Consider the following 27,057-nt stretch of genomic DNA (forward strand, 5'->3'; position numbering starts at 1 on the left):
TATCAGACCTCTTGCATTGTGCCAAATATCCAGATATAATTTTATCTCTTAGTTCCTTAAGGATCCTCGGCTACATCTTATCCAGCCCTTGCGATTTCTATACCTGATGTTTGCACAGCTGTTCGGCAACCATGCTGGTAGTAATGTGAATTGTGTCACAACTTAGCTCTGCAACACCTGCTAGTTCCATTTCCATATCAAATAAGTTACCTGTCTCCTCCTCGGTAAAAACTGAAGCACAAAACTTATTTAGCACTTTTGCAGCCTGTAGCATCAGTTGTCATGCATCTGATCCCATATCAGTGGCCCCACTCCATCCTACATTTTTCTTTTTCTCTTAATATAACACAAAATCTTATTATCCTTCACCACTTGCCATATTCAATTCAGAAATTTTCTTAGCCATTTTGATGCCTTTTTTAACACTTCTGGCATGCCTTTTGGTATTGAATCAGTTTTAGTTCTGTGCCACATTTCTTCATGGCCTTAAATGTCTTTATTTTCTCCTTTTAAGTTGCTCAGTAGTCCTGTTCAACCAGTCAGTGCTTTTAAATTTGCTACCTTTGTTTTGCATTGGTCGATTGCATTCAGATTCACCTCCTTCCAGGAACTCCATACTTCCTCTATTCTCCTAGCCATATTCAAATCTGTCAAGCCCACTCAGACAAGACTACTGAAGTGCATAAATTTGGTCCTCTTAAAATTTGGCTATTTTGTTTGGATTTTTATAACTTCTCCAATCCTTGTAGTGTGATCTATGAAGAAATTATTTTGCATTTATATAGCGCCTTTCACGATTGCGGGACATCCCAATGCACTTTACAACTAATTAAGTACTTTCTGTAGTGTAGTCATTGTTGTAATGTAGGGAAACGAGGCAATGAAGTTGCGCTCAGCAAGGTCCCACAACAGCAATGAGATACATGATCTGATCTGTTTTTAGCGATACTGGATGAGAGATTAATACTCGCCAGGACATCGGGAAGACTACACTGCTCTTCTTCGAATAGTGCCATGGGATCTTTTACATCCACCTGAGAGCAGACGGAGCCTTGGTTTAACATCTCATCCGAAAGACGGCACCTCCGGTGCATCGCTACCGTAGCAATGCACTGAAGTTGTCAGCCCGGATTATGTGCTCAAGCCTCTGGAGTGGGACTTGAACCTGCAATATTCTGACTCGGGCGCGAGTGAGCCATGGCTGATACCTAATTATGATCACAGGTACTTAAAGCCCCACCCACCTTTTGTGTTGGGGATTTGACCTTCCCTAGGACTCTATCAAATCCACAACATTTTCTCCTTTGTTAGCTCTTTTACAAGCTGAGTCATAGAACATCATAATTGATCTGGACAGAGGAAACGCTTCAAGGACACCCTCAAAGCTTCCTTGAAAAAGTGCAACATCCCCACCGACACCTGAGAATCGATAGCAAAATACTGCAGATGCTGGAAATCCAAAATAACAACAGAAAATGCTGGAAAAACTCAGCAGGCCAGGCAACATCCGTGGAGAGAAATTAGAATCAACGTTTCGGGTCTAACCCTTTTTCAAAACTGGAAAGGAAATGAAATGGATCGAAAGGCAGGGCTGGGGAGGGAACAAAAGAAGTGAATAGACATTAAGAGGTATTCAAAACGAGATGAGATGGTGATAGGACTGGTAAAGAGACAAAAGACGGCTCAGATTAGGTGTGAAATGTACTGGCAGAAGGAGAGACAGCTGCCATGTTTTAAAAAAAAAAGAGATTGGGGGGGGGGAGGGAAAACCCAAAACAAAGGGGTGGGGGAAAAAAAATTAAGTAAAAATGTGATAGGGGCCGAGGTTATGATCTGAAATTGTTGAACTCGATATTGAGTCCGGAAGACTGCAAAGTGCCGAATCGGAAGATGAGGTGCTGTTCCTCGAGCTTACGTTGAGCTTCCGTGGAACAATACAAGAGGCCAAGGACGGTGAGATCAGAGTGGGAGTGGAGCGGAGAATTAAAGTGACAGGCGACCGGAAGCTCGGGGTCACCCTTATGGACTGAACGGAGGTGTTCTGCAAAACAGTCACCCAATCTGCGTTTGGTCTCCCAATGTAGGGGAGACTGCATCGTGAGCAGCGAACATCTGAGAATCCTTGGCCCAAGACCGCACAAAGTGGATGAGAAGCATTCAGGAAGGCGCCGAACACCTCGAGTCTCTTCGGCGGGAGCAAGCGCAAGGAGCGCACATCAACCCATGCACCACACCCAACCGCCCCTTCAACCACCGTCTGCCCCACCTGTGACGGAGACTGTAGGTCCCGCATTGGACTCCTCAGTCACTGAACTCATTTTTAATGTGGAAGCAGGTCATCCTCTGTTCCGAGGGACTGCCTAAGAAGAAGAATTATTGATCTGGAGCGAGGAGTCACAAGCAAAGTGGCTAAGTTTGCAGATGATTGAAGGTGATAGACTGCAAAACTAAACAGGACAAGTTACAGGAAGGATTTGAATATACTTGGGAATTGGCAGCTGAAATTCAATGTAGAGAAATACCAAGTGCTTCATATGGGGACCAAAAACAACCAGGAAGGCAATAGTACATAAATGGAAAGAAAATAATGGAAAATGAAAGTGAACTGGGAGTCCTGATTGATAATAAATGAAAGTTATCACAACAATGCTCGGTAGACGTGACTAAAGCAAATCAGATGTATTAAAGGTCAATCTTGAGAAATAGTGAGGTAATCCTGCCATTTTATAAATCACTGATGTGACTGCACTTAAACTAATGTCTATAGTTCTGGTCGCCATGATGCAAAAAGAATATTGGAGCTATTGGAAAGATACAGAAGGGCAACCAGAATAAATGAGGGGGCGGAAGGATTGGATTATGACAAATGTTTACGTAAATTGGACATGTTCGCACTGGAAAAGAGATTGTTGAGAGGTAATGTAATTGCTTTTTTTAGGATTCTAAAGAGACTAAATAATGTAGACCATGACCAGCTGTTTCACCTTTTTCAGTGGAACCAGAGAACATAGTCTGCGCTTGAAGGGTGTAACTTCAAAACTAATCTACAAAAACATTATTTCAGTAGTCAATCTAGGGGGGCAGGTAAAGCAGACAGTGTTGATTCATTCAATTGCAAACGAGATAGATTTTTTTAAAAAGAAAGTAATATTTTGGGATACAATATATGAGTAAATGGAGACATGATCTATGGTAAGTGAACAGGTGATTTTAGACCTGTGGTTCAGAGCTTTCCATGACTGGGGATTATCTTTGCCTCATGTCTGGGACTGTTGTAGACTAATTTATAGAAATTGATTGCCATGATTAGTCAGCAGCTCCATTATTGTCATGTTAGTTATGCAACTACCAGGAAGGTAGAAGGCAAATTAATGGACCTTTGCCTTTTTCGTCTAGCAATTCCTATGTTCCAATGTAATAAACTTAGCCCAGTAGCTGTCTGTTGGTGCTGCTGCCTCCTTGGTGGCTGGCAGGACTCAACACTGCTCCTCGCAAACCTTTTGTTAACAAGCCGAGTGACCAGCAGTTGCTGTGCTGCTGGCTTCTTCTCCATCCTGCTCTTAAATAAATGATTTGCTATTCAACATACTGAGATGTGGAAGGGGTCTAAATGCAACAAGATATTGCCATTGGCTAAGAACTATTGAATTGTGGCACTCTGGAGAAACACGGGTCATAGCCTATTCAGGTTTCGGTTTTATTACCAGAGTTTGCTGTCCAGTCGGAATTTATCAGTTAAGCCTGAGAAGCAGAAATTTTATCTTTATTCTAGGACTAGAAATGCAGTTAAGGTTTTATTCTGGTTCTAAAATGGCTAATATTGTTTTTTGTACCTTTTTGTATTCCTTGCTATTAAGTACCGATGATCAAATGCTAAAGTGTATCTAACTGCAGTTAAAGATTCAATGAGGTAAATTGTATGCTACTGTCCTGTGTGCTAAACTATCAAAAATCCATTATAATGGCTGAATGTGTTGCTGAACATTAATTGGGTTGAACTAAACTCATTTTGGCCTGAAACTTGCAGCTCATTCATATTGAAGTATCCAGCATCAGCTAAAGATGAATCTTTAATACCTTTTAAATGGAAGTGTTTTCACTCAGTGATGTTAGCATATAGCATTGACTTACAATTACATAGAAATAATCCCAATGTGCTTCAATGTCGAGCCAGAGAAGGAGGGGTGACTCAAAGCTTGGTCAAAAAGGTGGGTAAGGTCTTTAAAGAAGAGAGGGCAGAGGTTGAGAAGTTTCGGAAGAGAATTCCAGCTCTCTGCCTAGGCGGCTGAAGGCATGGCTGGCAATAGTAGGGCGAGAGGAATGAGGGATGCACAAGAGGCGAGAATTGGATGGACGCAGAGTTCTCGGAGGGTTGTCGGGCTGGAGAAAGTTATAGAGCAAGGAAGGGACGAGCTCATGAAGGGATTTGAATGCGAGGATAAGAATTTAAAATTTGAGGTATTGGGGAACCGGGAGATCGTTTCGGAGAGTGAGCATAGAAGTGATAGGTGAGCGGGACGTAGTATAGGATACAGACAGCAAGAGTTCTGGATGAACTGAAATTTATGAAGGTTGGAAAATGGGAGAGCATTGGAATAGTTGTTCCTGGAGGTGACAAAGGCTTGGATGACAGTTTTGGCAGCAAGTAGGATAAGGCAGGGGTTGTAAGCAGTTTTTGATCCTAGCCCAATTCCTAGACGGACGGTTCGAATCGCCCCCGCCTTAAAGTTCTATACCCGGGAATTATTATTCAGTGTGTAAATGAAATAAGTCACGGACAGGAATGCTTCGGTGAAAAATCAAACTTATATTTATTTGGTCTAACATACACTGGCTAAAACGTGCACTACTAAACGAAATCACTATCCCTGTGGAGAATAAAATCCAGATTACAATCAACATACATACAGTACAAAACTGGGGACTGTAACAAGCAGTAATTCCCTTGTTGCTATGGTGGACTCTAACTCCACCTCTACCAACGAATTACCCAGTCGCATAAACCCCTTCGCCTGGCTGAACCAAACGAAGCTCCCACCCTCGGAATAGCCCAAAAAGTCACTTCTGAGAGACTATGCTTACCCCCACACGCGGTCGGTTTCGATCACTCTGCTCGTCGGCTTCTCTGGTACTTCTAGTTAGTTTGATCTTGTTGGAGCAGGGAGCGAGAGAGAAGGAATGGTGGAAAAGAATCTATCGTTATAGTAGTCTGGCTACCCCTATCTTTTCCCGCCAATCTTTAAAATCCTTTTGTTTCAAAGCACTCCGGTGCTTAATCAGTGATGAGTCATCCTCGGACCCATGAGTATTGGATTAATGGCCCTAAGTCTGGGACATCACTTTCAGTCTTTGTGTTGGGGGGAAAAAACTGGCTCCTTTTCGGCTGGCTGAGGCCAGTGGGTTCATTGTTCTGCTTCTCTTCTGAGATGGAGGTGAGAAGTGCTTTGCGTATTAGAGTGGCTTCAAGTTCAATGGCCCCCTTTTTCCAGGACTGTCGGGCGAACCCATACATTCTGGATGACTGACAGTTCTTTTGTCACAGCCAACTGCCATGCATTCTCTGGAGTTTTAACAAACCAGTCCCCCACGCATTTGCACAGGGCGATCTCAACACAGGGAAAAACACCCTCAGCCCATAAAGTCCACAAAAATATTCTCGACTGAGTCCATTCTTCAAACAGAGACTTTGCAATCTCTTCAGGGTGGAGACAGGTGCTGGAAGTTGGCAGGAAAGGATATGGGGTTGGAATCTGTTTGGGGACGGATAGGACACCGAGGTTGCAAACTGTCTATTTCAATCTGACAGTGGCCTGAAAGACGATGCAATGGGTGGCTGGAGCCAAAGACAATGGCTTCAGTATTGTCAATCTTAATGTTTAGCTAGAGGAAATTGCGACTCATTCATCCAGGACTGGATATTGGAAAACAGTCTAACAACAGAGGCAGTGGAGAGGTCGAGAGAGGTGTTTTATGTTTTGGATTGCTGCTTATACCAAGTTTTTGCATTTCAAAAGTGTGGCAGTTTGAGTGTTTTTCTCCTATGGGTGGAAGTGCAAAGGCTCATTTGCAGGACTTGGGGACAACAGACTGTTCCGCTTTCTGTGATTCACTCAGTTACTTCCCCAAAATGCTGTCGTATGCTGCCAGCAGGTCCCCCTTGGTTCTCTCCCGAGCATGATGCTGTGCTGGGCTCCATCAGAAGAGGGAGAGAATATAGAAGAGGTTTTGTGTGGAGACTGGTTACTAGTGGAGTCTGACTGGGATCTGTGTTGGGACTGTTGCTCTTCTAGATCTATATTAATGATCTGGATGACAAAGATTTGGGCTAATAATCAGGACCCTCAAAGAAAAGCAGACTACAATCTGATCTAGATGCGATGGAAGAATGAGCCTGTATCTGGCAGAAATCTTTTTAATGTAAATAAATGCAGTGTTATACACATGGGTACGACTAATGCCAAGCATGTAGATGCCATACTTGGCACAGAATTAAAAGTCTGCCAAGCGGGAAAGGGATCAAGATGTAATATGAATCCATTAAGGTGCACAACCAGTGTCAACAGGCTATAGCTAAGTCAAATATGGATGCATAACTAGGGCAATTCAATATAAAACTTAAAAGAACTGTTGTGTCTATGTACAAGCCCTTGATTAGGCCTCATCTGGAATCGTGTTCATTTTTGTCCCCTCACATGGTGGGTAATATGGAGACCCTGGAAACAATTTAAAGGAGGACGACAAGAATGATCCCTAGCTCAAAAGCTGTTGGTTATCATGATAGGTTGAGAGAGCTGGGGCTTTTTACTCCAGCATAAACGATTGTGAGATTTAATTGAAGTATTTAAAATGTTAAATAAACTAGACTATCTGTGTGGATAGAGTATTTGAGCTAGATAGGTTGGGGAAAATGAGGGGTTTAAACTGCAAGCATAGGACTGGGTTTTAATTTATGCATAGGGTTGTTGTTGCCTGGAACGAGTTGCCAGCTCGAGTGGTGAGTTCTAATTTTCTGCGACAGAAGGTTTCAACCTTATGGTTACTGCAAGTCCCTGGAACTTGGTTTTGATTGCCTTAGCGGGTCGGAGAGGAATTTTGCCGATTTATTTCCCTTGAATTGGCCTAGGGTTTTGTGGTGTATGTAACCGTTCCACCTTTAAGAGAACTATTTTAAGAGATGCACTACTTTATCTTGGCTGCTGTATACTGTAATACCGGTGGTGACCACACCGGTATATAAGTGCTGTGTAATGATTTATTGGGCAGTTCAGCCTGACCTCCGACTAGTAAAGACCTGTTGAATTTACTGTTAAGTCTGTGTGTGCAGTGATTCTTATTAACAATAACTAGAACACACAGACTTAACAGTAAATTCAACAGGTCTTTACTAGTCGGAGGTCAGGCTGAACTGCCCAATAAATCATTACACAGCACTTACATACCGGTGTGGTCACCACCGGTATTACAGTATACAGCAGCCAAGATAAAGTAGTGCATCTCTTAAAATAGTTCTCTTAAAGGTGGAACGGTTACATACACCACAGGTTTTTTAAAAATCATTTTTTGCTTCTCCCAGGATGACTACCACTGGGAGGGAGCACTGGAAGTCGCAATGCTTTATTGCATCGTGACTTTGGGACTGGCTCGATGGACCAGCGGTCTTTTCCTGTCTTTCTTTTCATATGTTTGTATAAAAGTAAGGAAGTACTCATGTAGTCAGACGGAGTGCTGATCAGTCCTCCTTTGGAAAGTATGATGTTTTGGCTGCTCTATCTTGGGGAAATTGAATTGGCCTTGGAGGAATCCAGTAACGATTCACCAGGTTAACACCCGAGATGAAGGGACTTGATTAAATTTGGTTATGTTCTCTGGAGATGAGGTTAGGGGTGATCTGATTGAGGTGTTAAAGTAATAAAGGAAATTGAAGAGGTAGATTCTCTAGTGCGGCAACCCAGAGCAAGTAAGTGTAACATTATTCAAGTTGGGCTGTGTAAAACCAAATCCAGTAAACATTTTAAACACTGACTTGAGAAGGTGGAATGTATGCTGTAGGTGGTGAAAGATGCAGAATTAATTGAGGTTTCTTAAAAGATGGGTACTCAATTGGGCATTAAAGGTGTCCACCATGGCTCAATGGTAGCACACTCACCACTGAGTCACAAGCTTGTGGGTTCAAGTCTCACACCAGAGACTTGAGCATATAATCTGGGCTGACACTTCAGTGCAGTACTGAGGGAGCGGTGCACTGTTGGAGGTGCAGTCTTTTTAGAATGAGATGTTAAGCCATGGTCCCGTCTGCTCTCTTGAGTGGATGTAAAATATCCCACATCAGGGGAGTTCTCCCTGGTGTCCTGGTCAACATTTATCCCTAAACCAACATCGCTATAACAGATTATCTGGTCATTATCTTGTTGTTTTGGGACCTTGCTGTGTACATATTGGCTGACGTGTTTTCCTACATTATAACAGTGACTACACTTCAAAAGTACTTACAGTAATTGGCTGCAAAACATTTTGGGGTGTCCAGAGGTCGTGAAAGGCGCTATATAAATCTAAGTTCTTTCTTTAAGGAACATGAAGAAAGGATGTAATTGGGTTTAATGATATGGAGCTGTCGTCGTGAAGAAAATGGAAGAGCCGGCTTCATGGATCTTGTTCCTGTGTCCTTGGGACTGGGTTTCTATGTTGTCAAACAGCAGGAAAGCACAAGTCTGTTTAGAGTCTGCTTGTCAATCCACTTTGCTGTGCCATAAGAACATAGGAAATAGGAGCAGGAGTAGGCCATATGGCCCCTCGAGCCATTCAATAAGATCACAGCTGATCATCGACCTCAACTCCACTTTCATGCCTGATCCCTCTGAGATTAGCGTGCAAAATTAAGGCACATGGGATTGGGGGCAAGGTATTGACTTGGATAGAGAACTGGTTGGCGGACAGAAAGCAAAGAGTTAGAATAAACGGGCCGTTTTCCGAGTGGCAGGCAGTGACTAGTGGGGTACCGCAAGGATCGGTCCTAGGACCCCAGCTGTTCACAATATATATTAATGATCTGGACGAGGGAATTGGATGTAATATCTCCAAATTTGCAGACGACACAAAGCTGGGTGGGAGGGTAAGCTGTGAGGAGGATGTCTTAAAACTCCAGCACGATTTGGACAGGTTGGGTGATTGGGCAGAAACATGGCAAATGCACGATAATGTGGATAAATGTGAGGTTATCCACTTTGGTGGCAAAAACAGGAAGGCAGATTATTATTTGAATGGTAATAGATTGGGAGAAGGGGAAGTACAAAGAGACCTGGGTGTTCTTGTACACCAGTCGCTGAAGGTAAGCATGCAGGTGCAGCAGGCGGTTAAGAAGGCAAATGGTATGTTGGCCTTCGTAGCAAGAGGGTTCGAGTACAGGAACAAGGATGTCTTGCTGCAGTTGTACAGGGCCTTGGTGAGACCGCACCTTGAGTATTGTGTGCAGTTTTGGGCGCCTTACCTGAGGAAGGACGTTCTTCCAATGGAAGGAGTGCAGCGAAGATTCACCAGGCTGATACCTGGGATGGCAGGAATGACGTATGAGGAGAGATTGTGTCGATTGGGCTTATACTCACTGGAGTTTAGAAGATTGAGAGGGGATCTCATCGAAACCTATAAAATTCTGTTAGGCCTGGACAGACTAGATGCAGGAAGGATGTTTCTGATGGCTGGGGAGTCCAGAACCAGGGGTCATAGTCTAAGGATAAGGGGTAAGCCATTTAGGACTGAAATGAGGAGGAATTTCTTCACCCAGAGAGTGGTGAACCTGTGGAATTCTCTGCCACAGAGGGCGGTGGAGGCCAGTTCATTAAGTATATTCAAGAAAGAGTTGGATATAGTTCTTAAGGCTAAAGGGATATGGGGAGAAGGCAGGGACCGGGTACTGAATTTGGATGATCAGCCATGATCTCATTGAATGGCGGAGCAGGCTCGAAGGGCCGAATGGCCTACTCCTGCTCCTATCTTCTATGTATCCCTTGGTTGCCCTAGAGTCCAAAAATCTATCGATCTCAGCCTTGAATATACTCAACGACTCCGCATTCACAGCCCTCTGGGGCAGAGAATTCCAAAGATTCAGAACCCTCTGAGTGAAGAAATTCCTCCTCATCTCAGTCTTAAATGGCCAACCCCTTATCCTGGACTATGCCCCCTAGTTCTCGATACTCCAGCCAGGGGAAACAACCCCTCAGCATATATCCTGTCCATGCCCTTCAGAATCTTGTATGTTTCAATGAGATCACCTCTCATTCTTCTAAACTCCAGAGAGTATAGGCCCATTCTACACAATCAGCCCCCTCATCCCAGGAATCAATCTACTGAACCATTGTTGCACCGCCTCCAAGGCAAGTATATCCTTCCTTCGATAAGGAGACTGGAACTGTGCACAGTACTCCAGGTGTGGTTTCACCAAGGCCCTGTACAATTGTAGCAAGACTTCCTTACTCTTATACTCCAACCCCCTGCAATAAAGATCAACATGCCATTTGCCTTCCTTATTACTTGCTGTATCTGCATGCTAGCTTTCTGTGTATCTTGTATGAGGACACCCAAATTTCTCTGAACACCAACATTTAAAAGTTTCTCACCATTTAAAAAATATTCTGTTTTTCTATTCTTCATACCAAAGTGAATAACCTTACATTTCCCTACATTATACTCCATCTGCCACTTTACTGCCCACTCACTAAGTCTATCTATATCTGTTCTCCTCACAGCTAACTGTCCGACCTAGCTTTATATCGTCAGCAAACTTGAATACATTACACTCAGTCCCTTCATCTAGGTCATTAATATAGATTGTAAATATCTGAGGCCCCAGCGCTGATCTAGTTACAGCCACTAGTTACAGCCTGCCAACCTGAAAAAGACCTGTTTATCCCTACTCTCCGTTTTCTGTCCGTTAACCAATCCTCTGTCCATGCTAATATTCCCATGAGCCCTTACCTTGTGTAATAGCCTTTTATGTGGAACATTATCGAATGCCTTTTGGAAATCCAAATACACTACATCCACTGATTCCCCTTTTATCTACCCTGCTAGTTACATCCTCAAAAATCTCTAATAAATTTGTCAAACATGATTTCCCTTTCATAAAAGCATGTTGACTTTGCCTAACCATGTTATGATTTTCTAAGTGCCCTGATACCACTTCCTTAGTGTATACTTTTTAAGAAAAGGCTAGTATATAGTCTGCAGCAGGAGTGTGCACTCATCAACAAGCATAAGGTGCTTTTTGCCATCTTGAAGTTGGATTAATGCATCCAATACTGACTTTCTTGCTCATATTATATGATTTTACATTCCTTATCATGTGTAGCCTATAGTCTCTTCTGGAAATAAAAGGTAGCAGTCAGGAAAACTTATTTAAACCTGGTTACTAATAATATTTATATTCACATTGATGAATACGGTCTTTACAACACATTTGGGAACAGGTGCAGGCCATTCAACTATCCTTCATGTGAAGAAGTGCTTACTGACTTCATCCCTGAAGAACCTAGCTCTAATTTTAGGAATATGCACCCTTATTCTAAACTCCCTCCCAGAGGAAATAGTTTCTCTATCTACCCCACCAAATCCTTTAATCATCTTAGATACCTCAATTAGATCATCCCTTAATCTTCGAGGAATTTAAACCTAGTCAATGCAACCTGTCTTCCTAATTTAACCTTTTTAGCCTCTATCATTCTGGTGAATCTGCACAGCGTCCGCTCAAAGGCCAATATAGGTACGGTGCCCAGAACCAAACACAGTGCTCCAGATTTAAATTAAAGCTCCTTCAAAAATCATAGTTTAAATGATTCTTGAGAAATAAAATGAGCTAAGGAACTTAACACAATTTCTTTGTTATCTATAGAAATCCTGATTCAAAATTCCCACATCTGGTCACTGATCTCTGCTATGGCAACAGTAGGGGGGTCAATACCTCTTGGTGTGGGGGGAAAGTGTCAGCCAGTGTTCCCCTCCTGATTGCTATGCAGTAGCTCTTGCTGGAAATGCATGTGAGAGTATTAGGTGACCACCGGATTTCACTTGACTGCAATGGCCCCTGTGGTTAAATAGGTTGCTGCTCACACATAAATACTGGCTTCTTGCATGAGATACCAGAAGTTGCTTGGGTAACCATACTCTGGCAAGGAGTTGAGGCCTTCAACAATGGAGGGAGCAAAAGTTTAGACGAAGAACTGATTCAAATGTAACCTACCTTCTGACAAAAGCCCTACAAATTTCTAAAACTGTAATGGCGCAAGTGTAAAGACCCAAGTAATTGCTTCGATAGTACCCCATGGAGGTGCGCTGTGTTAGTGCTTAAAGGGTTAATGTACAGTAATCGGTTCACCGGAAGTGACTGACTGATTTTCAGATATGCTGTACTTGCTAAAGATGGTATCTGAATTAAGTCACTTATTGTACTCTCTGAATGTGGGCAGTGCTGGCAGTACTTCATCTTTTGCTCGTCTTTAGTTACCCTGAGAAGGGTGGCAGGCTGCTGCCGTCACCCACCGCACTCTGATGGTGCTCGTCTTCCGTTACCCTGAGAAGGGTGGCAGGCTGCTGCCGTCACCCACCGCACTCTGATGGTGCTCGTCTTTAGTTACCCTGAGAAGGGTGGCAGGCTGCTGCCGTCACCCACCGCACTCTGATGGTGCTCGATATATTTCTCATTGTTCTGTTTCGTAGCAGTTGTGCACCGGAGTGGCTTGCTGGGCCACTTCAGAGGACAGGAGTCAATCACCTATTGTGGGACTGGAGTCGCATGTATCCCGACCAGACAGTGCTGGTAGGATCTGTTTACTGAAGAACATAAGTGAACCAGTTGCAATTTTCCAACAGTATATACCTTTGGAATTGTTTTGATTTGATTTTTAGGATAATTTTCTATGAAATTTGGACAAACAGAATTGATTTCTGATTTTTTAAAGGAAAAGATAGCAGATAGTTGCAACAAAGGAGGAACGTGTTCCATGTAACAGTTCATGCTTCAGTTATTGAAAATCTAGATGTCCTTTAGTAGACAAAAACAAAGGAAGAGAATCTGCTCATCCACTGATTTAAGAATGAATTGGAAATGTGTGGCTCCTGAAGGATGTTATTCAAAGGCTGAATCTAAAATTTGTGCTGATGTAATTTTAGTGGTCAGCTTTCTGTAGTTCATCAAGCTGTGTTTCTCCTTATTTGGTAATTGCAGGTGTTCATATTGCAGACACATCAGCTTTGATACACTAACTGAAAACTTTTATTGCAGAGCAGCATGCAGATCCACTAACCATAGAGATGGAATATAAATCCTCTACTGTACTTAGTACGGGATGAATTTCAATCGCAACCAAACTATCTTGGCATCGGATCGAGATGTTATATGACATGGGGGTGGGGGGATGACAAATGAAGAGCGAGTTATGCAACAATACTTGGGTAACACACCAACTGATTCAAAAGCAACATGTTTGAGAAGTGGGAATGGGTTCCCAGTGTAGACTTTTAATAGGGAGAAGGAACAGGAAAGAGAACTGAGAATAAGAACATAAGAAATCGGAGCATGAGTCGGCCATACGGCCCCTCGAGCCTGCTGTGTCATTCAATAAGATCATGGCTGAACTTCGACATCAACTCTGCTTTCCCACCCTATCCCCATATCCCTTGATTCCCTTAGTGCCTAAAAATCTGTCACACTCAGTCTTGAATATACTCATCGACTGAGCATCCACAGCCTTCTGGGGTAGAGCTTTCTCCTCATCTCCGTCCTAAATGGCTGATCCCTTATCCTGAGACTATGACCCCTAGTTCTAGACTCTCCAGCCAGGGGAAACGGCCTCCAGCAGCTAAAGTAAAACATGCTCCAGAGTAAAACTGGAACAAATGGGAATTGAATTAAATTCTTTGTATACTGCTGATATATCAGCAGTGTGCGGATGCACAAAAGGAGTTTAATTTGACTATTTTCCTCCACAGATCTTGTCATATTTTCCCATGGAGTTGGAAAGCTCAACATTTACTATAGACTTGAATTATAAAATGCATATATATAAGCATTACAAACAATTTTTTTTAGCTTTGATTTGTTTTCCTTTTGGGCACAGTTAATTGCAACATATCAGCTGCTTCCAGTTTATATGAATGCACGTTGAGTCACCTGATTTTGCATTTGAAAATTGAGTTTGCACAGACAGATGTAATGTGGCCTATACCCACTATATAGGCTTTTAAATTGGTGTTCCAAGTATGCTTAACGAGCTGTTTTGTAAACAATATTTTTCTATTGTCTGCTTCTCTTCTGCAAATCATGCTGGAAAGGTGCCATAAATATTTTTTAAACTTTCATGTTGAGATATTGTACGCTCTGATATCAGATATTTGGCTCTGCAGTGGCAGCTTCATTGAATAACTTCTTTTCCAGCAATATCATTTTATTTCCTCTCTCTATAATTTTAGTAAAGATGTGGAGAGTAGGTTCCTCCTAAACAAAGTCTTACTAATGCATAAAGCTAATTCAGGCCTGATATTTCTAGGAAAAAAACTTGCATAGAATTTGCAGCACAAACAGATGATTCAGTCCAGTATGCCGGTGTTCATGCTCCATACAAGCCTTATCCCACTCTATTTACCTCATCTCACCCTATCAACATATCCTTTTATTCTTTTCTCCCTCGTGCATTTATCTTGCTTTCCCCTTCAATGCATCGATGCTATTCATCTCAACTGCTCCATGTGTTCGCAAGTTTCACTCTCTCACCACTTGCTGGGTCAAGAAGTTTCTCCTGTTTACCTTATTGGATATATTGGTGATTATCTTGTATTTATTGCCCCTAGTTTTGGACTCTGCTGTTTGCATCTCAAAAGTACCTCACACAATCTCAGGACATAACGCTTCATAGCCAATGAAGTACTTAGATGTGTCGTTACTGTTGTCATTTAGGGCTTAATGAAAGTACTGTCGTTGCCTATCTACTTTCAGGTGTGTATGAACTGCCCTCCAAACCGGAGCATCTAATCATCTGTTCTCTTCACCCCCTCCACGTTTGCTAGCCCATCTGTCCTGACTTCCTTGCCTAATGTGTATGCTTTGGATGTCTCAGGATTTGGTTTCTCCCTGGACAGGCTCATGACTGCCTTTTCCAACCTGGATATTTTGCTTTTCTCTCTCTCTCTCCCTGTCTTCTATGTCACGCACTATCTTCCTTGCTGAAATCTGTTGCCTTTAGTCTTCATTTAGTCAATGCTGTGAGCAATTCTTGGGAACTTAAACATGCACCTAAACTCATCCTGCCATGTCTCCTCCAATTTCTCTCCTTTCCTTTGTCAATTTCATCCGGCTCATAAATTCTTCATCTTGCAACTGTGGCCACCCTTTCGGAACTCGATGTCAATCAATTGCCTTATCGGGCTCCCCTCGTCCCAAAACCCCCCCCCATAATACCTACTTCTGACCATGCTTTTGATCTACCTCTGCCTCCAATTTCTTTTGCTTCCTGCTCTATGGCCACCTCTTCTCTCCCTACCCCTCCCAGGAAGCACTCTGAAATGCTGTTATATGTGAGAAGTGCTATATCAGTGTAAGTTTGAATTATATTTTGTCACTGTCCCTACTGAAATATAGTGTGCATGTCACATCAGTCACACTGTGTACCCCTTTTAGGGTCTAGTTAGAACTTTTCATTGTGAAGTGGAGACTGAGATTGGTGTTTAGTTATTTATTGTGAGAACAGCTACTTGAAATTACCAGATGTTTTGTTGGGTATACTTCTTATATGGGAGAACCATGCACTTCTTACAAATGTGGTATGTTTTAAGTGACGGAACAACTTTAATTATTTTACTGCTAAATGCTTATAAGATTGCTATTACAGTATCTCTAGCCTGATTAATTACCTACACAATATAATTGTTTTGCACACATAAATAGATTGGATTGATAAGATCTGCATGTCTCAACTGGTATGATTGGTGATCATTTTCACTGATGCTGCAATTCTACCATTAACTTGCCTACTTGTATGCCCCTACCCTCCCAAAAAAAATACTTAAAGCAGAATAACACTTGCTATTGTTTCTGAAAACAAAATCAACTGAACATCCTTGCTGTTGTAATTTAATAGTCATCACAAACCTCTGACGGCTGGTAAAATTCGTTCTCAAATTGGAAAGGTTCTGCTTTGTGGTTCTGTGTTTACAGTTTAGGCAAATAAGAGTTTTAAAGATGTGTATAGTACATACTTATTCTGATTAATTTCTTTCTAATTTAATTTACAGGTGAAATGAATATTGGTTGTTGAATGTCACCAAGTCCCCTTTTTGATTCTTGGATTTGGCTTCTGCAAAGGTGTTTTGTGTTGGCGTAGGGCCACTGTGTGGCAGTACTCGTACTCAATTCGGAGTTTGCAAGGAATTTGGATCTCCTGTGGAGGAGGGCAGCAGCTGCTGTACAAATCAGACTTGATTTCACACAATCAAAATGGTGTTGTCACAGAGACAAAGAGATGAACTGTAAGTACTCCAGGAAAAGAATCTTCTTGTGTTACAGTGTGGGGTTTGAACTATATTGCAGATTGAACTTGTGCCTTTTGATCTGTCACCTATTTAATGTGCATTTATTTTTAAAAATAAAACTGCAGTCTTCAGTCTCTAGCTTCAATTATCTTAATCTAAAAGATAGGAAGTGCGAGCAATATATTCTAAAATTCAAGTCTTTTCTATTTTGTACAGATAGGTTGGTGAGCTTTACAAGAGGCAATTAAAATTAACATTCAAACCTAAGAAATGATGAGTTGAAGAGCTTTAAATGCACTGGTTGTACATGTATTTGTAATAAACTATTCCTCATCAAATGTGAAATGGTTCAGTGTTGCTGAAATCTGCTCCTGTTTGAAGTCGCTTAATTTGAATTTTTCTTGCGCAAAAGCCCTTTTTTAATTCACATTGCTTCATTTGAATTTGGATAATTTGATTTTTTTTAAAGCGCACAAAGCAATTCTCAGTCAACGGGAGTAGATTATGTACCTCATTGGTAGTGCAACAAATAGAGTTGTTAGTTTACCCTCCACAAAAGCAGCACAATTTTGTGCAGTCATGATCTGTGTGACTAAATACTCTAAGATATGATCCAGTGCGTGTGGAATATTCACATTCATTCCCAGTTTGCTGAATCCAGTGTTGGTTAGAGAAAGAAGACTACATATGATATGTGTCATACAACACAATCATCACTTTAGATGGGTTCATGTTTTTAATTTATCTATAACCTTGTAGCGCTTTCCAAGATACAGGTTGAAGTTTTAAAACTGCCTTTGTTGGATGGCTGAAACACTACCAGTTTTATGAACTATTTTGCCTTAATTCGGTCACTACTAAGGATGCAAGATGGCACTGCAGCTGTGCACAGTACACTTGGACTGAAATAATCTAGTAATGTAGTTAATGTTCCACTCTTAAACTTTGCTCCACAATGAAGGGCTGCGTTTGTTTTTTAATGCCCACCTGAATGTAAAATAACAATTGTAATTAGCATTGGTTTGCTTATATAAGAAAATCCCTCACTTTCTCAAACAAAGGGAAAAATATGTAAGATATCTTGAAATGTCAGTTTGGAGATATTGAAAGTGCTGTCACTTCCAGTGTATGTGGGTATGAGTTTATCGAAAAGCAACATAGAGCTGTTGTCATGCCCATCTGCACACACCAAAAAGGAAAATAACTTCCTAGCTAGTTGCTGTTTGGATGCTAAATTGCATTTCTGAATTAATCTACTTCAAGAAGACAATTGTACATTTGAATTGCCATATACCTTTGATTATAAAGGGAGATAACAGTATGTAATGTTGTTTCAGCTTTCACTTGATGATGCTTTATGGTTTAAAACTGCCTTTTTATTTTGTTGGAACCAAAAGCTTTGGGATTTGTTGAGAGCAAATCCTGCTTACTGTAGTTCCAAAGTGGAGCATTGAAAGCTGATCTTTCTGTGGGAGATGGTGCCTGGTATGAGGGGACCCAAAGAAGAAAGAAAATGCCTTAAGCAATTGCCCTTCAAAAATCACATTGATTAATGATTTATAGATCAAATTTACAACCGTAGTGCTGGGTGATTTAATTTGGTAGTTTGAAATAATTGATTTTGTGGAACAAGCCCTTTCTAATACAGTTTTACGATTAATAAGAGCCTTTTTACTTCTAATATTTTAGATTCTAATGTCAACATAATACTATACTAGGGAGCTGACTAAACTATAATATTTAAAATGAATGCACTTCAAATCATATACATAAGCTCTGCATTATAAATTTATTGAGCTGTTTTCCTAGATTACAAATGTACAATGTTTTAAAGGTACTAATTTGTTCTCAAAGAAGCTTTAAATACATTATAAAAGGGAAAATAAGGGCTGCTGTGAGTTTTATTCCGGTTTGCTCCTTCCCCTTCAACTTCTAAAGATGTTGGTGACCTCTTGGGTATGGTTTCATAGGTGCTGGTCACCCTTTGGAATTTGCCTAAGTGATTGTTAAGCTTAGATGGTGGAAGTTTGACTGTTCTGGGGAGGGGGAAGCCTAGTTCTATTAATTTCTCATCCAAGGTGAACTTGCCAGTAAGGGTCATTGGATTGTAATCAAGATCAAAATACTCTGGCCAACTTTTCTATCCCGATTCAAGGAGCGGAGGACAGTTCCACAAACCTTACTGCCACCTGGCTACGGGCAGCCCCTTTTCAGTCTGTATGATTTGGTAACAAACTATCTTTACCAACAGCTATTAGAGAAGTTTGAGTTCACTGAGAAGACAAATTTTCACAAACTGAAGTGAATGCCTGAAGTATGGATTATAAATCCATGATGATGTTTAATTTGAATCATTTCTTCAATATGTTTGTACGGCCACATTTAAAGTGTCACATACAGTTTTGGTCATCGGTGCATTTGAGAACAATGGAGCGAATTCGAGACCAGGAAGGCTAGGATTATTATTGTTACAAATCTGTTGCAGGAACTATATATATATAATATCTGAACCTTAAGTTCAGGACATGACTGAGTTCAAAATGAAACCACAAGTAGAACAAATCGCTGGGGAAATGATTGGCTTGTGGAATAAGCTGTCACCTTGTGCAGCAAGCAGTCTAGATTCTTTGAAAAAGTATTTTGGCAATTTTGTTGGTGAAAATAGTAGAATTAAAGCTTAAACTTGGGGCCCGATGATGATAAATGAGGTTGAATTATTGATAACTATCAGTTATTGTTGTACAAATCCATTAGCTTGATGGGTTAGTCTGTAGCATTGTTGTAAATCATGGTCACTGTTGGTGTTACTGCTTGAGTTTTAGGAGCAAGAAGCTCAGACGTTTTTATCTCCTAGATTCAAAGTTGCTTCAGCCGCCGCCTTCTCCCTTTGCCTCCTATCTAAGGCCCTAGCCCTTCATTCACTCCAGCCTCGACCACTATCACTGTATTTTTCTTCCACCACCATTTCCAAGTTCATCACTGCTGTGAGACCTGCTTCTTTCAATTTAGATACACTCCCCACCCAACTCCTGATCACTGTTACCTTTACTTGCCCCAGTGTTTGCTCACATTGGAAATATTCCCTCTGCTCAGACAACGCTGCCCCTTCCCCTTATAAATTGCTGTCATCACTCTTGATTCCTCTGTCCTTTTAGATTACCATTCCATCTCCAACCTTTGCATGTCCAATTCCATGCTTACTTCTCCCACAACAATGTTTGCAACCTTTCAGTTTGGGTTCTGCCCATAGTGCCACACCCACCATGAGCAAAGTCATAAACCATATCCCCTGTAATTCTGACTGACATATTATCCCTCTTTGTTTTAGTGTGGCTCCGCACTAGCCCTGTTCTGATTCAACCAGCAAATTTACAACAATGGGTTCTCTTCCCACCCCTGCATGGCTACTTCTGTGTACCCCAAGGCCCTACCGTTAACCCCCCCTGCTTTTCCTCATTTGCATATTACCTCTCAGTGACGTAATCCCAGGTATGGGCAGTTCCTATGTGTATGGTGATGACACCCAGTTCTACACCTCCACCATTTCCCTCAACGCCATGACAATGCCTTGCTGTCAGACTGCCTGTCCGAGCTGTGACATTTTGCTCCAGTTGAACGTTGGGAAGACCAAGATATTGTTCTTGCCCCCGAAATAAACTTCATTCTCTGCCATTAATTCAGACCCCCTCCCTAACTGCTCACTTGGCTGCACCACACAACCTTGGTGTCCTGCTGGATCAGGAGGTGAGCTTCAAACTCCATATCCTAGCTGCTACCAAGACCACTTACCTCACCTCCACTACCTCTGTTGTCTCAGCCTGTCCCTCCCTTCCACTGCAGCCAGAGGTGTTAGCCATGCCTTCCTCGTCTCCAGGCTTAATTTCTCCAATGCACTGCTCTACAGTCTCCAATTTAATTCAATTCAAATCGCTTTATTGGCATGACAAGGTACATCTTATGTTGCCAAAGCATCGAAAAACATTCATGGTTGAACACAAAAAATACAGATCTATCCATACAGTGTATAAACAGATATATCCCCGAGTGTATAAATATACATTCATATAATTTGTATATACTCTTTTCTTATATTTAGTGGTTGTCCCTCTGTTTATGGCAAGCTGTAACATAGTGTGCCGCTAAGGTTACGCAATTTCTCTCTTCCCCTAGTAGGTATGGGAGTTTTTGGTCGTCATTCAAATTTCTGAATTCCGGGCATATTTTTGTGAATTTTGGGTAGAAATTCTCCCTTATGCCCTGATATTTTCTACAAGCTGTGAGGAAGTGCATCTCTGTCTCCACCACTCCCTGACTGCAGTGAGAGCATACCCTGTCCTCTCTTGGTAGCCGGGTCTGCCTGTGTCTACCTTTTTCGATCGCCAGGCTATGTTCACTAAGTCTGTACATTGTCAAGGTTTTTCTCAGTTTGCTATCCTTTACCATGGTCAGGTAATCAGCCATGCTGTATTGTCTGTTTAGGGCCAAGTAGCAATTGACCCTCCTGAAAAACTCCAACATGTCCAAAATTCCACCATCCGTGTCCTTTCTCAAATGAAGCCCCATTTGCTCATCAGCTCGATCCCTTATAGGGATATAGCTCCCTATTATTTGCTTAGCAATTTCCAAACTACCAATTCTCATTAATAAGTCCCTTTACAACTTCCATGACCCTTATATCCTATCCTTCAGTCCTCCAACTCTTGACTTCCTGTGCCACTCCCTTCTTGTGTTTCACCATTGCTGGCAAAGCTTTCGGCTGTCTTGGCCCTGCTCTGTGGAATTCTTCTCCATCGCTTATTCTTTCCCCACCTTCTAAATGACTTCACAAATGCCATCTATTGAGCCAAGTCTTTGGTCACCTCTCCTATCACTGCAGCTTTTATCTTTAACCTTCTATGAAGCATCTTAGGGCACCGTTCTACATTTAGGGTGCAATATAAATGCATGGTAGTGGTTGTAGTCTGCATAACTTTTAAAAGTTTAATACCTATTTGTTGAGATTGTGTACTGGAGGGGATTTGATTTTGCACCTTCCAACAGAAGCCCTATAAAGCAACTAAGCTTCAAAACGAATCAAAGGAGATTTTGAAGTGCGAAAATCAGCATCGTAAGTTTTAAAATCTAGAGAATAGAAAAGGTGAGTTGCAAGTTGGCTGTCGTTAAATTGGAGTTCTTGAGCATCAGGAAGGAGAACAAATCTTGTTTTAAAGCTGGTATGTGTTGGTTATCAATATCATCACATTTCTCTTTAAAAGGAATAAGAAATCTTGCCAATTTAAGGCTCCACACTAGTCTTTTTCTACAATGTGATATTTATTTCTATTGTAGTTTCCCATTTTCTCTACATTTATCCCCTCCCCTGAAGTACTGAGCTGTGCGAGCTTATGGCTTCACAAGTGACAGCAGTGTGGAATTATCGCAAATCGTTCATGGTTTTAAGCTGGATCTTCCATTTAACTTTAAAATTTAGTATTTGAAATGTTAATCAAATAAAAATAGTTGTCCAGTCTGTTGGTATATTGCTGTACTTGGATATCGAGAGGTATTGTAGTCATCTTGCTTTGTTTTTGACCAAATTTCTGAATATCGTGTCACTTTGTACATTCCTATTATTTCAGTTTGTGATTTAGGTTAAAGTAGTTAGTGGAAAAAGCAGGCCATGAAAGCTGAAATTTAATGTTACTGAGGTGACCATAAGAAATAGGAGCAGAAGTAGGCCATTCGGCCCTTCCATAAGATCATGGCTGATCTTCTATCTCAACTCCACTTTCCTGCACTATCCCCATATCCCTTAATTCCCATAATATCCAAAATTCTGTCGATCTCTGCCTTGAATATACTCAACGACTGAGCATCCACAGCCCTCTGGTGCATTGAACCTGTATTGTTTATTGAATACATTAATGCGACTGTAATCCTGTTTAGTGTGAGATGTATTTTTCCTGCTATTGTTGTTTAGCAGTAAAGTGTAAGGGAATGTTCTAATCACAACTTCTGTACATTTCAATACAAACTGCTGTCACTAGTTCAGAATGCAGACAGTGAGGCATTGGCTCTTTTGTCAAAAGTTTTATTTTATATAGCTTCTATGTGGACATTTTATACTTGACAATCTTCCCTCTGAAAGTATTGATTTTTTTGCTGTGCAATAGTTCCACAGGGAGTCTAGGAGTCCTGTACCCTGCTTAATAGCCATTATTTCAATCTAAATCTTGACCGTGTGTGTAAACAGTCCATTCAACTGAGGAGCCATTGCAGTCAAGCCCACTGCTATCCTCATTTGATGTCCATGCATGCAGTTCTACAGCTTGGGGGTAGGTGTTGAGTGGCTGGTGGGCAGGGACGGTCACTGGATAGGGATTAGGAAGCCTGCCTTTCTCCCCAATTCCCATCCCTCCCAGGGTGTGGAAGCCGATTTTAGCACCTCTACCTCCGTCCGAGCTGAAATCAGCCTGGAGATCAAACCTGAAACCGTTCATTGTTTGTATAGCTATCGGGAGTACTTAGTATATCTTGCTGCATCAGATTCAAAACCTAGTGTACTGTGCATTTATTTTCAATGAGTGTGGCAGAAAAAATATTCCAGAGGCTGAAAAGTGGGAATGCACAGGCGCAGTTGTCTGAATGAAACAATTTTTCATGGTGAATGTAATTGAAATTTTGCTGAGATTTGCTTTTATATAATAAAAGGTAGGGCAACCAAAGTCAGAGCTCCCTGGATTATGAAAGAGATAGAGAGTAAGATGAAGCAGAAAAAGAGCGCGTATGACAGATGTCAGGTTGAGAATCAAGCTGAATATAGAAAGTTCAGACGAGAAGTGAAAAAGAAAACGAGTTGCAAAGAGAGAGTATGAGAGTAGATTGGCAGCTGACATATAAAAGAGAATTCAGCAGTCTTCTGCAGGCATATAAATAGTAAACGGGTAGTAAGAGGAGGGATGCGGCTGATTAGGGATCAAAAAGGAGATGTCCACGTGGAGGCAGAGGGCATGGCTGAGGTACTAAATGACGACTTTGCATCTGTCTTTAGAAGGAAGAAGATGCTGCCAAAGTCCTAGTGAAAGAGAAGGTAGTGGAGATACTGGATGGGATAAAAATTGATAGAGGAGGTACTAGAATGGCTGGCTGTACTTAAAGTAGGTAAGTCACCAGGACCAGATGGGATGCATCCTAGGATGCTGAGAGAAGTTAAGGTGGAAATCGCGGAGGTGCTGGCCATAAGTTTCCAATCCTCCTTCGATACAGGAGTGGTGCCAGGGGACTGGAGAATTGCAAATGTTACACCCTTGTTCAAAAAAGGGTGCAAGGATAAACCCAGCAACTACAGGCCAGTTAGTTTAACCTCGGTAGTGGGGATGCTTTTAGAAACAATAATCAGGGACAAAATTAACAATCACTTGGACAATTGCGGATTAATCAAGGAAAGCCAGCACTGATTTGTTGAAGGCAAATCGTGTTTAACTAACTTGATTGAGTTTTTTGATGAGGTAACAGAGAGGATTGATGAGGGCAATGCGGCTGACGTGTACATGAACTTCCAAAAGGCATTTGATAAAGTGCCACATAATAGGCTTGCCAGCAAAGTTGAAGCCCGTGGTATAAAAGGGACAGTGGCAGCATGGATACAAAATTGGCTGAGTGACAGGAAACAGAGAGTAGTGGTGAACGGTTGTTGTTCGGACTGGAGGAAGGTGTACAGTGGTGTTCCCCAGGGGTCAGTTCTAGGACCACTGCTTTTCTTGATATATATTAATGACTTGGATGTGGGTGTACAGGGCACAATTTCTAAATTTGCAGGTGACAAAACTTGGAAGTATAATGAACAGTGAGGACGATAGTGATCGACTTCAAGAGGACATAGACAGGCTGGTGAAATGGGCGGGCACGTGGCAAATGAAATTTAATGCAGAAAAGTGAGAAGTGATACATTTTGGTGGGAAGAATGAGGAGAGGCAATATAAACTAAAGGGTACAATCCTAAAGTGGGTGCATGAACAGAGAGACCTGGGGGTATATGTGCACAAGTCATTGAAGGTGGCAGGGCAGGTTGGGAAAACAGTTTAAAAAGCATACGGGATCCTGGGCTTCATAAATAGAGGCATAGAGTACAAAAGCAAGGAAGTTCTGATGAACCTTTATAAAACACTAGTTCAGCCTCAACTGGAGTATTGTGTCCAATTCTGGGCACCGCACTTCAGGAAGGATGTGAAGGCTTTAGAGAGGCTCCAGAAAATATTTACGAGTGTGGTTCCAGGGATGAGGGACTTCAGTTACGTTGATAGACTGGAGAAGCTGGGGTTGTTCTCCTTCGGGCAGAGGAAGTTGAGAGGAGATTTGATAGAGGTGCTCAAAATCATGAGTCAAGACAGAGTAGATAGAGAGACTTTTCCCATTGGTGGAAGGGTTGAGAACCAGAGGACACAGATTTAAGGTGATTGGCAAAAGCAACATGAGGAAAAACTTTTTTACGCAGCGAGTGGTTAGGATTTGAAATGCACTGTCTGAGTCTGCCTCCACCACCCTTTCAATAGGGAATTGGATAAGTACCTGAAGGAAAAAACATTGCAGGGCTACGGGGAAAGGGTGGGGGAGTGGGACGAGCTGAAGTGCTCTTGCAGTGAGCCAGCATGGGCTCGACTGGCTGAATGGCCTCCTGTGCTGTAACCATTCTATGATTACAGATCAGTACCGTGGAATTCTAAGCAGGCAGCTGAATGAGTTTTTGCTTAAGTGTTGATTAATGCAGTTTACAGAATTGGGATGATTTGTAGATGAACACTGATAGAAAAGGAAGTGGGTGTGGGGTGGTTAAAGCCAGAGATTTTGAATGTTTTACAGCACAAGTCTGCTGCTTGGTTGTGCTGAGATCCAATTGCATGATTGAGGTTTAATATTTGTACCTAAGCATAGATTGACTAGCGCTGTGCTTCTGCTGCTCTCAGTAGGGATTGCTCTGTGGCAGGCTTTTCTTTTTATTGAAAAGGCACGTAATTGAAATCAAAATATGAGGCACTTGGTAAGGGCACTCATTGCTGCTAGTTTATATTGAGATGAGCCCAAATTGGCACCAGTTTGAAACTCTCGATTGGGTCAAATTGATGCCAGCATGGAGCCCATCCTTGGGATGGATCTTAAACCAGCACTGGTTCAACATCTTTAAATTGACCACCGTGTCGGGTTTTTTTTAATGGGTCTCATTCAACATTATTAAGTGACCAGAATTAAGTATCTTGTTTCTACTTGACACTGTTTTGAAATATTTTTAGCTATTGTACATTTGGATTTTTATATATATTCTAGAACCTCCATTGTCTATCTTATTATCTGCCAGAATTTTCATATATCAAAGCATTGTGCAAGAAGTGTCTTCATTGGAAGCCCAATATTTGAGCCTGTGCTGAGTTTTTGACCCATATCCTCACCATCACAAAGACTACTTACTTCCACCTCTGTAACATCACCTGTCTCTGCCCCTGCCTCATGTTACCTGCTGCTGGAACCCTCATCCATGCTTTGTTACCTCCAGATTCGGCTATTTAGTGCTTTTCTGGCTGGTCTCCCATCTTCCAACTTCCATAAACTAGCTCATCCAAAACTCTGCTGCCCATATTCCGTCCCGCATACCCATCATCGCTGTGCTCGCTGGCCCACGTTGGCTCCTGGTCCACTACCGCCTCAACTTAAAATTCTCATCCTGGTGTTCAAATCCTTCCAGGGCCCTCTCCCTCTCCCTCTCCTCCCTCTCCCCCCCCCCCCCCCCCACCCCCTCTCCCCCCCGCCCCCCCTCCCTCTTCCCCCCCCCACCCTCCCCCCCCCCTCCCCCACCTCCCCCCCCACCTCCCTCTCCCCCACCTCCCCACACTCCCCCACCTCCCACTCCCCCCACCTCCCTCTCCCCCACCTCCCTCTCCCCCACCACCCTCTCCCCACCACCCTCACCCCCCCTCTCCCCCACCTCCCTCTCCCCCACCTCCCTCACCCCCACCTCCCTCTCCCCCACCTCCCTCTCCCCCACCTCCCTCTCCCCCACCTCCCTCTCCCCCCACCCTCTCCCCCCCACCTCCCTCCCCCCACCTCCCTCTCCTCCCCCCCCTCCCCTCTCCCCACCCCTCTCCTCCCCCCTCCCTCTCTCCCCCTCCCCCTCCTCCCCCTCCTCCCTCCCCCCCCTCCCCCCTCCCTCCCTCCCCCCCCCTCCCTCTCTCCCCCCCTCCCTCTCCTCCCCCCCTCCTCTCTCCCCCCCTCCCTCTCCTCCCCCCCCTCCCTCTCCTCCCCCCCCTCCCTCTCCCCTCCTCCCCCCCCCTCCCCTCTCCTCCCCCCCCCTCCCTCTCCTCCCCCCCCCCTCCCTCTCCTCCCCCCCCTCCCTCTCCTCCCCCCCCCTCCCTCTCCTCCCCCCCCTCCCTCTCCTCCCCCCCCTCCCTCTCCTCCCCCCCCTCCCTCTCTCCCCCCCCTCCCTCTCCTCCCCCCCCTCCCTCTCCTCCCCCCCTCCCTCTCCTCCCCCCCTCCTCTCCTCCCCCCCTCCCTCTCCTCCCCCCCCTCCCTCTCCTC

The 27,057-nt window shown here is 42.8% G+C and overlaps 1 protein-coding gene across 2 annotated transcripts in view; it reads left to right on the forward strand.

Moving 5' to 3' along the window:
• LOC147102425 (lissencephaly-1 homolog) overlaps nt 1-27,057 on the forward strand; it is a 106,507-nt gene that overhangs the window by 9,675 nt on the left and 69,775 nt on the right. For both annotated transcript variants that reach the window (XM_085964851.1, XM_085964852.1), the window contains exon 2: nt 16,276-16,509. In XM_085964851.1, coding sequence (XP_085820977.1) covers nt 16,478-16,509 — 32 coding nt within the window. In that variant the 5' untranslated portion in view covers nt 16,276-16,477. The remainder of the gene's footprint in view (nt 1-16,275; nt 16,510-27,057) is intronic.

This window comes from Somniosus microcephalus, chromosome 22 (assembly GCF_052327205.1).
Source record: "Somniosus microcephalus isolate GS21.2 chromosome 22, FLI_Smic_1.0, whole genome shotgun sequence".
Lineage (NCBI taxonomy): Eukaryota > Metazoa > Chordata > Chondrichthyes > Squaliformes > Somniosidae > Somniosus > Somniosus microcephalus.